General features: G+C 53.0%; 1 protein-coding gene across 3 annotated transcripts in view; it reads right to left on the minus strand.

Moving 5' to 3' along the window:
* LOC105479801 (DNA methyltransferase 3 alpha) overlaps positions 1–17,037 on the minus strand; it is a 114,810-nt gene that overhangs the window by 79,344 nt on the left and 18,429 nt on the right. For 2 of the 3 annotated variants that reach the window (XM_011738093.3, XM_011738092.3), the window contains exon 2: positions 7,434–7,682. In XM_011738093.3, coding sequence (XP_011736395.1) covers positions 7,434–7,496 — 63 coding nt within the window. In that variant the 5' untranslated portion in view covers positions 7,497–7,682. Of the gene's footprint in view, positions 1–7,433; positions 7,683–7,859; positions 8,013–17,037 lie in introns of those variants that run through there. The other variant, XM_011738094.3, reaches the window with a different exon arrangement.

A 17,037-nucleotide genomic window follows, 5' to 3' on the forward strand; every position in this document is an offset into this window, starting at 1 on the left:
TGGATACAAAGATAAACAAATAGGAAACTCAGTTCAGAGGGAGACAACGACATGTAAACAAGTATCTGATGCCATGCTGAGCCCAGAGTGGAGTGTGCCACTACTTTGCCTGTGGCCACTTCCATGGCACCAAGCCCACTCATGTCTGCTCCTTCAGCAGCACACCCAGCTCTGCCAGCCCTTGCTTAATAAAGGGGAAGATCCAGATAAAACTATTTTGTAGCCATGTAGCCTCTCTAAGCCCCAGTTGAGGAACCTCTGATCATTATCCTGCTCTGAGTGCCTCCTAACTAATCATGATGACGGAGTGAGTCAATCACTATGCAGAGAACACTCTTTTGCATGCCCTTCCATGCAGCAAAAACATTACGTGGGATGATTATGAGGAATATCCCTAATGCCCTATGGCTCTCTGCAGAGGCAGCTGCAGGGCATGACCAGGCCTCCTGCGCCAAGCCCAGGTGCCAGAGAGGAAAGGCTCATGTCCCAATTATCCTGGGATACTGCTCTACCACTCAGCTCCACTCTTCTTTTTTTTTTTTTTCCAGGGTTTCAACATGTGGGCCAGGTTGGTCTTGAACTCCTGACATCAGGTGATCCGCCCACCTCAGCCTCCCAAAGGGCTAGGATTACAGGCATGAGCCACCGCACTCGGCCACCTTTTTTTTTTTTTTTTTTTTTTTTTAGAGATGGAGTTTCGCTCTTGTCACCCAGGCTGGAGTGCAATGGCGAGATGTTAGCTCACTGCAACCTTCACCTCCCAGGTTCAGGTAATTCTCCTGCCTTAGCCACCCAAAAAGCTGGGATTACAGGTGTATGCCACCATACCAGGCTAATTTTTGTATTTTTAGTAGTGACAGGGTTTTGCCATGTTGGCCAGGCTGGTCTCGAACTCCTGACCTCAAGTGATCCACCTGCCTCGGCCTCCCACAGTGCTGGGATTACAGGTGTGAGCCACTGCACCCGGCCCATTCTTTTTTGCACAGCTGAGCCTGGCCTTTCCTGCCCTGACCCCGGGCAGCTCACCTTCTCGGCAGGGCTGGGCTCCATCCCTAACCTGGCCATTAAGAGCATGAGGGACCCAAGTGACTATGGCCCCTCACCTAGGCCCCTGAAGGGATCTACAGCCCCTGCATCAGGAGTTAGTTCTCATCATCACTTGCCTTGTTTCACTTTTGTTCAAGGGATAAAGGGACCTCAGGCCTTTTGTGACTGATGACCCAAAGAGAGACAACATTCCCTCTACGTGCTAGGCTCTCAGTGGACTCTAAGCCCACACTACATCCCCACCCATGGTTTCCTACTGTTCTCCCGCACCCCTGCAATTCATAGGGCGGCAGTGGGTCTAAACCATAAGGTGTGGGTAGGCAGGTAGGTAGGTAGGTAGGTAGGCAGGTAGGTGGGTGGGTGGATGGGTAGGTAGATATCCAAAATAAATTACAAAGCTAACTTAACATATGCCATGTCCTGGTGTTAACCACTCGCACACACCATCTCGTCTGAACCTCTCAAGCCAACTAGGAGCCGTTTTCCTGCTCACAGCCATGTTGCCAAGTCACGTGACAGAGTCCAGCTTCAACACAAGCCTGTCTCCAGGGGCCAAACAACCCCCACCCAAGACTGTACTGACTGCAAGGTTAACTAAATTTGACATGTAGTAATGTCCAATTTAAGAGAATTTTAGAGAATCTGAAGCCCAAAATGTAGGTCCTGCTCAGCTCAGGGATGGGCACTGTTTCTATCACAAACCTGCTGGGCGTGCCCAGGCCTCTCCTAACTCCCCGGAGATCAGCGTGTGCGCCATTATCGCTGGCTGAGTTTCTGAAGAGGTGAGGGTGCAGCGGCTTCTTCTGTAGCTATTTAAACGTACTAAGAAGGATGCTCTTTGAAATGACCTTACAGCAACCATTGTCAAGCAAAGAGCCAGCCCTAAGTGACCATCTGGGGGCATCTGAGTGCAAGAAAGGCAGAATGTGCCCAGGAGCAGGTGACAGACTGAGGCCAGCAAGAGTGACTGCCACTGGAACTGGCAGGGACCCCACCCAAGGATGGAGGCCCTTGCACTTGGAGACCAGAGCGGAGAGAGCCCACGAGAAATCAGTGGCTGCCAGGCCTCTGGGCTGGACTTTGATGGGGAGGGGAAAGGAGGAACCGCAGCCCCAATGCTGCCCACAGACACATACACACACACGTGCAAACACATACTTACTGTGTTTCCCTAGCACAAATATACACCCCAGCTGCAGCTTCCACTACGGGCAGGAGAAGGCTTGATCAGAGGAGCTGCCCAGCAGGCCTCACCCAGCCCTGGAGGGTAGGCATGGCTTACCCACCTTGATGTCTTCCTACCCCTCTACTAGGCCCTCCAAGTACGGTCACTCAGTTCATCCAGCAGCCTTGCGGAGCCCTGCTATGTGCTAACTACCTGGAAAGGTACCTATGTCTGAAGAAAGGGAGGGGGGAAGAGAAGAAAAGAGGAGCGGTATGTCCAGAGAGGGAGAGGCAGGGAAGAAGAAGGGCAGGAGGCAGGAAGAAATGGTAAGAAGCTGCGTGTCTGCAGCAGTGCCTCAATCTGGTGTGTGTGCCTGTACACACAGGTGTTGTGTGCAGTTCCTGCTGGAGATGAAGTGCCCCCAGCTTCTGCCCAAGGGCAAGAGCGCTATTATGTGGTGAAAGGCTTTCTCCTGCAGCAGAAGTCCAGGGGAGGACTACGAATTCTCACTGCATCACCGCCAGGAGGCACTGTTCATCCCGTCCCCCTTCATGCAGGAGACAGCCTAAGGAGCACAGAAGCCAGCCTCATTCCAGCCTCAGCACTACCACTCACAAGCTGTGTGACTCTAGGCAAGTGACTTAACCTCTCTGAGCTTCAGTTTAGCCCTTAATAAGATAGAATGATGAAAATAATAGTGTCTACCTTATAGGGCAATTATAAGAATTAAATAAGATAGGCCCGGCACAGTGGCTCACGCCTGTAATCCCAGCTCTTTGGGAGGCTGAGGCGGGCGGATCATGAGGTCAGGAGATCTAGACCATCCTGGCTAACATGGTGAAACCCCGTCTGTACTAAAAAAAATACAAAAAATTAGCTGGGCGTGGCGGGTACCTGTAGTCCCAGTTACTCAGGAGGCTGAGGCAGGAGAATGGTGTGAAATAGGAAGGCAGAGCTTGCAGTGAGCTGATATTGTGCCACTGCACTCCAGGCTGGGTGACAGAGCAAGACTCCGTCTCAAAAAAAAAAAAAAAAAAAAAAAAAAAAGAATGGAGTAAGATAACGCACGCACATAGCGCCCAGCAGAGTCAGTATTCAATGCATCTTAGCCATTGTGTTTCTGAGGCCAGAGGAAAGGGGGGGACACTGAGACCAGGAGCCTGGCCTGGGGCTCTGGACTCCCCTCTGATTCATATTTGGGGATCTGAGGTGGCCCTTGGACTGCTCTTCGTCCCCTGTCCTGCTCCCTCTGCCCCCTCCCCCGTCCTCTGCTCCATATTCCCCTCTAAGCTCTCAGCCTCCCCACTGCTTGCCTCCCCACCTACCCTCCACGAGGCCAGCCCCCTCCCTCTGCTGTGGCAACATTTACCAGCTGACTCGCCCTGACCACAGCCCCAGAGCTCGGCCTGCCCCCTCCCCATCTCCCCAAGCAGCCCCGCTCTGCCCACCATATGGATGGCAGCTAGGGTAGGCGGCAGGTGCCAGGGGGACACACACAGGCCACTCTGTACACTCCCAGCCACAGCATGGCTGCCTCAGCCCATCACCCACAGTTCTGCACTCTGCCTCCCTGATCCTGGGCTCCGGGATTATTCTCCTGTGGGAGAGTCTTGGCCACTCTCATTTTCCTTTTCGTCCTATCCGTAAAATATTTCCTGAGCAATGGCTGGGCATGGTGGCTCACGCCTGTAATCCCAGCACTTTGGGAGGCTGAGGTGGGCAGATCACGAGGTCAGGAGATCGAGACCATCCTGGCTAACACAGTGAAACCCTGTCTCTACTAAAAATACAAAAAAAATCCTGTCTCTACTAAAAATACAAAAAAATTAGCCGGGCATGGTGGCGGACGCCTGTAGTCCCAGCTACTCAGGAGGTTGAGGCAGGAGAATGGCGTGAACCCAGGAGGCGGAGCTTGCAGTGAGCCGAGATCGTGCCACTGCACTGCAGCCTGGGCGACAGAGTGAGACTCTGTCTCAAAAAAAAAAAAAAAAAAAAAAAAAATTCCCGAGCATCTACTCTGTGCTATTCCAGGTCCTGGGGATTCACATGGAAGAAAAGGGCCATGGCCCTATCCTCCAGGCTAGCAGTGGGCAGAAGTTATCTACACCAGTAGTTCTCAACATCTGTGCGCAACAGTATCCCTTGGAGGGATGGTTAGAAGGTGCTCGGCTGGGTCCCATCCCCCGAGTTCTGGCTCAGCAGGTCTGGAGAGGGGCCTGAGCTTCGCCTTCCCAGGTGATGCTGAAGTTGCTGGTTTGGGGATCCCACTTTGAGAACCACTGGTCCCCTGCAAACGGTAATACAAGGCCGACTACAGCCTGGGCTTTGAGGCTTTGACCAGGGAGGAGAAGAGATTAGGGAAAGAGCCCACGAGGCAGAGGGAGCAGCATAAACAAAGACCTGGAGACTCCAGGAAGCATGGGAGTGGGGCTGGAGTGAAAGGTGCATGGAGGCGTGGCCGGGGGCGGTGGGGAGGGGGGGGCAGAGGCTAGAGGGCCACATGGGGCCAGGCGGTGGAAGGGCCAGTGGTTGGTCACACCCCTTCCATCTGGCTTGCCAAACAGTTCCTTCGTGCATAGTGCCCCTGGCACCTGTGCCAGGCTCACTGGGCTGCAGACCAAGCCTGTGTCTTCCCCTCTGCAGCTACCAGCACCCCTGCCGCAGGCCTGGCTTTCATGGGCTGCTGTGGTGGCTGTCAGTGTCTCTCCCCACCCTCCCTAGGCGGCTCCCTGGAGGTGCTGGAGCCAGCCCAGAGGTGCCAGGGAAGTGTGCCAGGTGAGCCAGCATGTGTAGTGTAGGCGTGGGAGGCTGGGGAGGAGGCCTGGCTATGGCCCGGCCCTTGTCTATCCAGATTGCTGCCATCTTTTGGCATGACCCCTGCCTGCCAGTGTGTGAGTGTGCACACTCTATCAGCACTAGGATCTAGGGCTGGGTGTGTGTTTGCTGCCGCTTGAGCCAGAGCAGTTACTATGGGTAGATAATAATAGCAATCGTAATCCCTCATAATTGGACCAGACTTTGCTGTCTGCAGGTCACTTCCATGCCCATGACCTCATCTGACTTCCACAACCACCCTGTAAAACAGGCAAGGCTGGAGTTACTATCCCCATTTTCCAGCTGAGCAAACACAAGCCCAGATGCCCTGAAGTCACATCTCCAGTAAGTGGCATACTCAGGACTAGGACCTGAGATTTCTGACTCCTGGTCCAGCGCTGCTTCTCAATCCTGAACTATTATAATGCAGATCCTGACCTGCTGCAGTCCATCGGCGGGGGCCTGGGGCTCCACAGCCCAGAGCAGCAGCAGCGGCGTGGGAGTACAGTCCAGTAACAGGAGGAGTTTGTCCCAGCTGTCCCCACCACCCCACCTGTGGGGAGCAGCTGACCAGTGACTGCCAGTGCATTGATGGGGAGCTGCGTCAGCAACTGTCAGGACATCGGACCCGGAGTGGGGCGAGGCTCAGGGTCACCTTATCCGACAGAGAAAGCAAGCCAGGCCCAAAAAGGGGAGGGAGTCAGCCATGGCCACAGCTGCCACTCCAGAGCACAGGCGCTGCAGGTGTCTACGGCTGAAGGGCCTGGGTCTTCATGCTGCTTGAGTCCTGAAGGGGAGCAGCCTAGGGGTCCACAGGTATCCAGGACTATTAGTTCTTTTCCCATGGGTTCAGAGGGGAGAGACTGATCAGTCGCCCGGGCGCCCTGCCCAGTGGGCCGCAGTGTGTGCTGGCCTTCTGGCCTGCTCTGCCTGACTGGGTGCACACACCCCCGTGGCGCTCTACAGGGTGCTGGGCTGGGAAGGCAGGTCCCTGAGCATCATGCGCACTCCTGGGATGTATACGTGTGTCCCTAGCGGGACCTATGCAGGTAGGGCTGTGGGAAGGGCTCGGGCCTGGGAGACAGGAGAATAGGCCCTCATCTGGACCTGCCACTGCCCAGCGGGGCTCAGCTTCCTCATCTGTAAACTAGGGCCATCTGTCCCTGCCCCATTTGTCTCAAGAGTTGTCCCCAAGGACCAAACAGAACCACCGATGGAAAACTAGGAAACAGAAACACACTCTGAAGAATGAGTAAACCTGGGAAGGAGCTGAGCATGCGAGAGGGAGGTCTCAGAGCTGACGCCCTTCAGGTAGGGTGCCTGGCTGCCTCTAGCCCCAGAGTGCCCAGGGCCCCCACAGCTGGTGCCAGCTGTCCACCTTTGTTGCAAAAGAACCAACTGCTGCCCCCATGAGCATGCCCGGTTACTCCCAGACACCACCAAGCATCACAATGTCCAGCGCTACTCAGGGGAAGGGGAGCAGGCAGAGGGGACTGTGGACAGAGGCACAGCAGATAGACATGCCAGGAAGGCCTATGGCCATCATAAGATCCCCTGGAGGGTGGCAGTGAGTTCACTATTCCATTGACAGAGGGCAACACAGTCCAGTGCTGGGGGTTAAGGGGTAGCTTTTCCTATCATGGGGACACAGCTTGGTAAGGTCCCAAGGCAGCCTGTGGGGACCCAGCAGGGACTCCCGTCAGTCTGATGTAATCTCCTCTGACTGATTCAGGCACAACCTGGAGTTCAGCAGAAGGGTGGAGAGGCCACCCCCAACTAGATTCTGAAAACATGGAGGTCACCAGCTCCGTGAATAAAAGCCATACCAAAGATCACCCAGCTACATTCACTTGGAGTCTGGGGTGGGGGGCAGGGACAGGAAATCACCTTCTCCAAAGTGCGCTGGCGCCACACTGAGCCCAGCCTGTGCCTCCGTCCGTATGGGAGGGTGGGCCCCCGCGGAGTCGTGTTTACTGTGCCCCACCCCAGAACTTGTCTTTGGCCCCCTAGAAGCTACTGAACACCTTAAGGAAACAGAGGCAGCTAAGAGAGAAAGTGATTCACCTGAAGGCTCACGGCTAGTAAGAGGCGGGTCTGAGAAGGAATCCACGTTCTGGGACTCTTCGGCCTCACAATGGCACAGACCTGGGCTTTGAGCCACTGTGCGAATGCCATGGTGGTTAAAAGCCTGGGTCCTGGAGCCAAATGCCTGCTCCACCACCAGAATCGAACCTCTGCAAGCCTCCGTTTCCTCATCACCCAAACAGGGATGTGATGGTCCCACACCCTGTCGTGAGCACTGAGTGATGTGGTCACGCGCTCAGTATGAGGAGCTGGCTGTCATCACGTGGGGACAGGGCTCTCCCTCTCCCAGGCCAGAGGGTCCCCAGCAGAGCCCACTGCTCACCTTTCGGTCCTCCTCCCGCTCTGCAGCAGAGCTGCTGGTGTCCCCGGGGCCGCTGGAGGGCATGGCGGGCGGCTGGGCGCTGGGAGGCAGGCTGGGGCTGCGTGGGGCTGGGGGGCTGCTGGGCTTTGGGGAAGGAATTATCGTGGTCTTTGGAGGCAAGAGTTAAAACTTAAACATAGATCCTGGTGTTGAGCCCTCTGGTGAACAATGCCTCTGTCAGCCTGTGGGTGAGGGCTTCGATGGCTCCACCTGTGGAGGAGAGAAGAGGATCAGTGAGGCAGAGCACCCCACCCTCCCTGGGTCAGGCCCTCAGCCCAGGGCCACACCTGGCCTAGGAGGCCTGGGGTCTTGCTCCTCCTCCCGGCCTCACCAGCACCCCACAGAGCAGGGAAACCGAGGCAGGCTCCCCTCAGGGCCACCTCCTACCCCAGCAGCCTCTGAGAGCCTTGGAGGTGGCAGCAGTCTCCCCTCCGTGTCGCGGTGGCCAATGGGTGCCACTTCTGGGACCTCCAGCTGCCTCCGCCTCTTCCCTTCTCTTCATTCACAGCCGCTCTCTCCTTTGAAAGCTTCCCGCATCCTCCCTCCCACCCCAACCAGCCCCTGGGAAATCCCAACCTCCCCCAGAGGCCCCCAGCCCGGCTACATTTTCCTTCTAATCTGTCCTCACCCCCACCCCCACACCTCCCGCCACGTGGAGGAAGTGAGTGCAGTCACAGGATGTAGTGAAATGAATGTCACCTCACTTCAGGACCGGCGCCTGGGCCCAGAGAAAGCTGAGGTCTGAGCTCAGGCTGCAGGCCTGATTGGCTCTGGCCTAGGAGGGAGAGGCCGAGGCCACCGTCACGGCCACGGCCACGGCCAAGGCCACAGGTCACGGCCACACTGAGGCAGGAGTGAGGCTGCTCTCTCCCCCACCCCATGTACCAGCCCCATTTGCCTGCAGAGCTGGTGGGCTTGAGGGGTCCTCTGAACCCACATGGCTGAGTTTTAGGGGCTTTTCTTCCCTCTGCTCCAGGTGTAGGCCTCAAGCCAGTGAAATAACAAAGCCTGCAGCTCAGGCCACAGCTGGGGTGGGGGTGTTGCTGCCTCAGCCCCCTCACTCAGAGACACACAAGAGCTCCCCTGCTCCCCACCCCCGGAGGAGGCGGCCGCCAAGCCCCTGCCTCGAGTGTGCCAGGGCCCAGGAGGGGATTGGCAGGCGAGGGAGAGAGGGAGGCAGGCTGGATCTGGGCCCACCCACACCCTTCCCCTTCCAGTTCCTGGTTCTGCTTCCCCAGCTCCCCCTCCCTCCTGGCCTTCTCCTCCCATCCCCCTCCAGCCAGGGCTCCCTGGAAAACCAGGACCGGGAGACAGCGCAGGCTCGGCTCTCCCACAGGCCCAGCCCCTTTCTCCAGGGGTGCATTGTTGCCTGGGAGTGGGTGCCCCAGCCCTGGCTCTGCCAGGGGGTAGTGGGAGGAAGGAGCTGGCGGGAGGAGCTTCTCAGGGCCAGGACAGGAAGGGTTCCATCAGATCAACCCAGAAAGGCTGGAAGTGGGCCTGCCCCACAGCTGAGCCCTGAGGCAGCCCAGGTGCACTGGGTCCATTTCCCATACCCCCACGAAGGTCTGCTGCCCAGGGTCCCTGAGAAGGTGAACGGCAGCGGAGAGCAGCTCCACGGGCCACATGCCACTCAGGGCCTGGCTCGTGCTCTGCATCCAGGCAGCTGCTGTGCTGTGCCCAGTTTACAGGTGACGCTAAGATTGACAAGGCCAGGACCCATCGGAGGCATGAACCCAGATCTCTCTGACACTAAAGCTCTGAGGGGTTGGGTTCACGTCCCCCAACACACACCACAGAAGCAACTCTGAAGATCCCAGCAGAGAACTGGTCCAACTCAGAAGCGCACGGCTCCCAGCCCTTAGCAGCCAATGATTCCCTGTCAAGCCCCACTCCCATTTGTTACCACAGACATCTCCAGCCACCCCAAAACCAAAACCTTCAAAAGGGTCAGAAGCTAAGAGGGGCAGAGTCTGGTTGGAAAGAACGTTGAGCCCGAAGTCCGTAAGGGTGGGACCTACTCCTGATGGAGGCTTCCCCAGTCCTCAGTTTCCCCACCAATGAAACGGGAGAGCAGGACCCCTTCTATTAATAGCTCTGACTGGCCAAGGAAGCTGTTGCAGCCCCAAGGCCCAGTGGACACGTGAGGGGCTGACAAGGACAGGGCACCCCAAATGGAGTTCGGGGGAGACCCAGGCACAAAGGAAGTGGGGCAGGGGGGTTGTCTTGATGCTGTCCTAGGCTTAGAGACACCCAGAGGGCATCTGTGCTGCCACGGGTGTGGCGAGGCTCAGAGAAGCTCTGGCTCCCAGTAGGGAGAGGAAGGAAGCTGGAGGGAAAAGCAGAAACTCACAGGGCATTGGCCCCAAGGGCAGACACCCCAGAAAGCAAAGGAAAGGAAAGGAAGATTCTCTTCTTCCTCCCCTTCCTCCACCCAAGACTCTGACATCTGAGCTACAGAAACTGTCCTCACAGAAAACGCAGCTGACCTGGGTCAACCCTTTTGTGTTGCTCAATGGACCAGCCCTGTCAGTAGCAGTCCCTCAAAATCACCCCCATCATCTAAAATGCTCCAGTACATGTGTGGGCAGGCCATGCACTATACAACTCTAGGGGGCCCCAGTTGGTGGCCAAGGTCCCAGACCTTGACATAGCACTGCCAATCTACCCTTAGAGGCTTCATTCTTCCTTCAGGCAGCCCAGCCATGGGGAGTGGGCTCTCTTGGGCCCACAGTCCCAACACAGCAGCAGGCGTCCACCACTCCGGTCCTTCCATCGCACAGCTCTGGCTGCTTCCAGTACCAAAGCGTTCTCCCGACCTGGGCCAAAGGCTGCACTGCAACCACCACCGCCACCAAAAAACCCTTGCTAAGAATGCTACCACCATGAAAAGCAGCTTTTATTTCCTCCTTTTAGAACCCACAGTGATCCTGAATAATGTTTGTAACAGCCACTTAAAAAATTTCAAGGAATCCCACCATGAAAACATCTTCATATCACAGCTGATAGGATCACCATCTCCACTGCTTCAACTATAAAACTGTTGCGGAAAAAGAACTGAAAGCTTTGAATATGCATACCAAGGCTCACTACCTTCTAAATTCAGTGCAGTAGAAACATCTTTTGTTTGTTTGTTTAGAGCAGGTTCTTGCTCTGTCACCCAGGCTGGATGCAGTGGCAGTATCACAGCTCACTGCAGCCTCAAGCTCCTGGGCTCAAGGGCAAGTGAGCCTCCCGCCTCAGTCTCCTGAGTAGCTGGGACTACAGACGTGTACCACCACACCTCCTGGCTTTTTTTTTTTTTTTTGGTAGAAACAGGGTCTCCCTATGTTGCCCAGGCTGGTCTTGAACACATGGCTTCAAAGGATCCTCCCACCTCAGACTCCCAAAGTGTTGGGATTCCAAGCATGAGCCACCACACCTGGCCAAAAGATTTTTTAAGAAGACATAAAATTACAAGATTAGGCTGAACAAGAGAAGGAATACCACCAACAAAATTGTGGAATCTGGAAAGCAGACTTGTGACAGCCAAATTTCAGACAGGCGTGTGAATACTGATATATAACACAGTCTTCAACAGATGCTTATATGATAGCATCAGGTACTCTGGGACTAGGGCTGAAGAGGATGCGTGTGTGAGAAACGAGAGGCTGAGTGAGAGAAATGAATTCCTAGACCCTCCTCTACAAGTCTGAAGGTTTATCTGTAGTCACTGGAGGGCATAAAATAGGGGGTCTTTGAAAAGAGTCACTTGGCACAGCTGAAAACAAAGATGATATATCAAAACCAAGGAGAGGAAGGTTATTTATTTATTGAGACGAAGTTTCGGCTCTTGTTGCCCAGGCTGGAGTGCAATGCTGCGATCTCGGCTCACCACAACCTCCGCCTCCTGGGTTCAAGCGATTCTCCTGCCTCAGCCTCCCGAGTAGCTGGGATTACAGGCGTGCACCACCACTCCCGGCTAATTTTCGTATTTAGTAGAGATGGGGTTTCGCCACATTGGCCAGGCTAGTCTTGAACTCCTGACCTCAAGTGATCCACCCGCCTTGGCCTCCCAAAGTGCTGGAATTACAGGTGTGAGCCACTGTGCCCAGCCAAAATTATTAAAGAATAAACCAAATCTTAAAACAATCTTCCAATTAGAATTATTTTCAGCCAAATTATCATTTAAGTGTGAGAATAAAATAAAGACATTTTCTTTTTTTTTTCTTTGAGATGGAGCCTCGCTCTGTCGCCCAGGCTGGAGTGTAGTGGTGCAATCTCCGCTCACTGCAAGCTCCACCTCAGGGGTTCATGCCATTCTCCTGCCTCAGCTTCCCAAGTAGCTGGGACTACAGGCGCCCGCCACCACGCCCGGCTAATTATTTTTCTATTTTTAGTAGAGACAGGGTTTCACCGTGTTAGCCAGGATGGTCTCAATCTCCTGACCTCGTGATCCGCCTGCCTCAGACTCCCAAAGTGCTGGGATTACAGGCGTGAGTCACCACGCTTGGCCCTTTTTTAAAATTTTCTCTCTCTCTCTCTTTTTTTTTTTTTTTTTTTTTGAGATGGAGTCTTGCTCTGTTGCCCAGGCTGGAGTGCAGTGGTGTGATCTTGGCTCACTGCAACCTCTGCCTCCCGGGTTCATCCCATTCTCCTGCCTCAGCCTCCCAAGTAGCTGGGACTACAGGCAGCCACCACCACACCTGGCTAATTTTTTGTATTTTTAGTAGAGACGGGGTTTCACCATGTTAGCCAGGATGGTCTTGATCTCCTGACCTCGTGATCCACCAGCCTTAGCCTCCCAAAGTGCTGGGATTACAGGCATGAGCCACCACGCAAGGCGCCATTTTTTTTTCTTAAATAGACATGGGGTCTCACTATGTTGCCCAGGCTGGTCTTGAACTCCTGGGCTCAAGTGATCCTCCCACCTCAGCATCCCAAAGTGCTGGGATTACAGGCGTAAGTCACCGCGCTGGGCCCCAGTAAAGACATCTTCAGACATATCAGGCCCCACGCTCCTTTCCCAGGAAGGACAGGACGATGTCCTCTAATACGCAGAAGATACAGCACAGGAGAGATGGGAAGGGAGGCTCCAGGATGAAGGGGAAAAGAGGCCACACGCCAGTCACCTGGCATGAGCCAGAGAGGGTCAGCCTTCCCACTGAGACTAGGGCACTAGTGCTGTCATCACCATGCCCTCTGCTGTCCAACTGTCTTTTTACCTGACAAAACTACAGGTATCGCTCGTGGCCATACTCTGCTATCTAAACCCAGGAACTGAATAGATTCCTTCCCTCCTTCCTTCCCTCCTTCCTTCTTTCCTTCCTTCCTTCCTTCCTTCCTTCCTTCCTTCCTTCCTTCCTTCCTTCCTCCTTCCCTCCCTCCCTCCCTCTCTCCCTTCCTTCCTTCCTCTCTGTCTCTCTCTCTCTCTCTCTCTCTCTCTCTTTCTTTCTTGGACCCTTGCTCTCTAGCCCAGGCTGGAGTGCAGTGGCACAATCTCAGCTCACCACAACCTCTGCCTCCTGGGTTCAAGCAATTATCTTGCCTCAGCCTCACAAGTAGCTGGGATTACAGGTGTCCACCGCCATGCCCAGCTAAGTTTTTCATTTTTAGTAGAGACAGGGTTTTGCCATGTTGGCCAGGCTGGTCTCAAACTCCTAACCTCAGATGATCCACCTGCCTTGGCCTCCCAAAGTCCTGGGATTAAAGGCGTGAGCCACCGTGCCCAGCCATGAATGGATTTTGATATGGACAGATGTGTGTCCTGGAAGATGTACTCTAATGAGGGGAGTGAGCCACGCAAGAAGAGGACACGAAAGCCAGAAAACAGAGATTCCAACCAGAAAGTAATGGGAATTCCAAAGATGACCACAAAAGGAAGTCACAGAACATCAGCTACAATGTGCCTAGAAAGCAACCAGCCCAGAGTGAAAGAGGATAGATAGCTTAAAAAATGGAACTGAAACATCTTTTACCTGCTGTGATTGCCCGTGTGGAAAGCAATACTGATGGCTATTAGAAAGTGTGGTAGGCCCACTACAAAGAAGTGATAAATGCTGGAGGTGATGGATATACTAACTACCCCGTTTTGATCATTACACAATGTATACATGTATTAAAACATCACATTGTACCCCATAGATATGCACAATTATTATGTGTCAGTTTAAACGAGAAAAAGAAAAAGAAGACCTAAGGTAACAGTATTGTTACAGAAAAATTAAATTATATTAGAAGTTGTGGTAGGAATTAGCAACAGGTACAAAAAATAAGGCAGATGAAAAACAAGGTAATTATTAACTTCAGGAAAAAAAAGTAAAAAGAAACCGTTATAGTATACCAGAAGGTTCAACTGTGAATAAGAGTTGCATTGAAATAATAAAATAAACACTGTATGTAGGTTTACTAAACATGTGTGTGTGTATACATGTATATATGCATGTATGTACACACAAATTACTTCTGTATGTACCACAAAATTAATGCCTTAAAACAACACATTATCTTGCAATTCTGCAAGTCAGTAGTAAAAAAAAAAAAAAAAAAGATTCTCCTTACTAGGCTAAACTCAAGATGTTGGCAGGGCTGCATTCTTTTCTGGAAGCTCTAAGGAGAATCCATTTCCTTGACATTTGCAACATCTAGAGGCTGCCCTCATTCCTTGCCACATGGTCCCCTTCCAACTCCAAAGCCAGCAATGGACAGTCTTTTTCCCATCACAGTACTCTCTGCCTCATCAACATCTCCTGCTCTGACTACTTCCATCTTTCACTTCTAATGACCCTTCTGATTACACTGGGCCCACCCAAATAATCCAGGATAATCCCCTCGTCTCTAGGTCATTAATTTAATCACATCTGCAAAGTCCCTTTTGCCATGTAAGGTGACATATTCACAGGTCCAGGGGATTAGGGGACCTGGCCATCTTAGGGGGGGCCATTATTCTGGCAACCAGATACACAAAACATTTTTGAGGCTGGACACGATGGCTCATGCCTGTAATCCCAGCACTCTGAGAGGCCAAGACAGGAGGATCACTTGGGACCAGTCTGGTGACACAGGGGGATCCTGTCTCTACAAAAATTTAGAAAATTAGCAGGGTGTGGTGGCACATGCCTGTAGTCCCAGCTACTCAAGAGGCTGATGTGGGAGGATCGCCTGAGCCCAGGAGGTCAAGGCTGTAGGGAGCTGTGATTGTGCCACCACACTCCAGTCTGGGCAAAGATCGAGATCCTGTCTCAAAACAACCAACAACAATTTTTTGAAACAATATAAAAAGAGTATTGTCAATATTTAGGGAGGATGGTTGAAGAGTAGAAAGGTTGGGCACGTAAGAGGATCTACTAAATAGGAAATCAATGGAAAATGTCTAAATAGATGAATCAAAAATATGCACTTTACTCAGAAATATGAGATGAAAATTGCTGGAAGAAACAGCTAAGAGAATCGAAAGCGGTTGCCTCTGAGAAGAGGATAAGGGTAGGAGTAGGCAAGGAATCACTGCATGTTGTTAGGAGGTTTTAGTACTATTCGACTTCTTAAATTATATGCATGTACTACTGTGAGTAAATAAAAATGAATTTTTAAACAGAGAGAGTGGGGATGGGAGAAAGGGCTTACATCCCAACTGCAGCCATCAGTTGCGTTTGGCCTCCATTTCCTCCTCTATAAATAAGAGCGTAGCTGAGGCCTTTCCACCTCTGTTGTTCTATGAAATCATCACGTCCCACAGAATAACCATCATCAGCTCCTCACACCCACACAGAGTTCCATCACCAGCTACAACACTGGTACCTCCCTCTCCACCCCCCACCCTCACGAAATGTTTAATCCTACAAACGCATCATTCCCACTGCATCCAGCCCATGGGCAGTGCAAGTCAGTGCTGCCTGCATCCGTCACCACAACCCCCGCTCACTCAGCCCTTTCTGAGACCAAAGAGCCACATCTCCACCAACTCCTGGAGCCTCAGGGCTGCTCCCCTGCACCACGCTGTCCCCACTGCCGTCCCTACTTCTTCACCAACCCCAGCCTCATCAGCACCCCCGAGATGACCACCCGAGCCTCCTCTCCATCTTCAGATTGAGAGACTTCTGGCCCCCCTGCCACCCCACAGTCTCTCCTCAACAAGGGCTTGCATATAATTATCCTCTTCCAAAATCAAAACTGTCATGGCCCACAAACCTAAATCCTCACTCCACCAAACATGATCCCAATATTCTCACCCCAAGAGCCCCTTCTTCTCCATCTCAAGTTCTCTGTCTGAATGGCTGAAAAATATCTGAGCATTTCTGCAGCAGGTCTTTCTCCCTCCCTCTGCTTGAATTCTCCTTTTCCTCTAGTGGACTCTAGTTATTCTGCTCTACCTAGACGCCTTCCCCTCCTTCCTGGTGGGAAATGCTCCTCAAGGGGTTTTGGTTGTGCCTGTGCTGACCTCAACACCCACCCCAGGCAAGGGGTGAGCATGTGACCAGGCAGAGCCAATCAGAGGCCTCCCTGGAACCTTTTCACCGATGCGATGGAAAGATGCTAACACGGTCGATGTGAGTCAGGGGCTGCCGGCTGCTGTCTTCCCGCCATGTGGGTGAGCCTGCCTGAGAACGAAGAGCTCAGAGATGAAGACACAGGGATGAAGCATTGAAGGCACTGTCTGGGCCCCTGGTCTTGCTGTTTCTGGAGGCAGGGACATACATCTGTGAACTTCCGGGTGCTGTGAGCTTTCACTACTTTGGTATGAGTCTATGACTTGTGGCTGACACCCTCCTGACCTAAAGGCCAATCTCAGTCCCCTCCAGGGCTCTCTAGGAGGCCAACTGCGGGGCTTCCAACACTGGCCTTACATCTTACCAGCTGTGTGGCCTGAGGCAAAACTGTGCCTCAGTTTTCTCAGCTGTAGAGTGGGGGAAAGAACTCTCCAGCTCACAGCGCTGCTGTGAAAATTAAAACGGAATGCCCTAAAAATGCTTCCAAGAGCGCCTGGCACAGAGAAAGTACTCAATAAATCTTAACGATGATTACTCTCAGACTCAACCAGCCTGCAGATTTCTCTCCTTTCTTGAAATCCCTGGAGTTCCTCTAAGTGGCCTTCGCTCAGGCAGGAGCTTGTACTTAAGCTCCTCTGACATGCCAGGCCCCGTGAGCAGAGCTTTACAATGTCAACATCTCATTAATCCTCACACCTCACCCCAACCCTTTGAAGTGGGTACTATTTTTATCCCCATTTTCCAGATGAGAATAATGAGGTATGGAGAGATTAATAAAACTGCCCAAGGTCACACAGTGGGTAAGGGGTGGAGCCAGACACAGTCCAGGTCCGTCCCACTCAGAAGCTCACAGCTCTCCACTCCCTCTCTCACAATCCACAATCAGCATGTGACTGCTGCAGATCTATATTAACTTTGGGCACAGGCTGGCCAGAAAACAAAGTTTCCAGTCAATCTCTCTTTCCTGGTCAGGCTTGTCTGCAGCGGGAGCGGGGAAGGAGGGCACTGCAGCTTTCTAATCACAGTATTCAACGCCCTGCCCAATGCAGTGGTCATTCACTCATTCATTCATGCAGCTATTTCCTGAGCACCTACCATGTGCC

The sequence above is a fragment of the Macaca nemestrina genome, chromosome 13 (assembly GCF_043159975.1).
Source record: "Macaca nemestrina isolate mMacNem1 chromosome 13, mMacNem.hap1, whole genome shotgun sequence".
Lineage (NCBI taxonomy): Eukaryota > Metazoa > Chordata > Mammalia > Primates > Cercopithecidae > Macaca > Macaca nemestrina.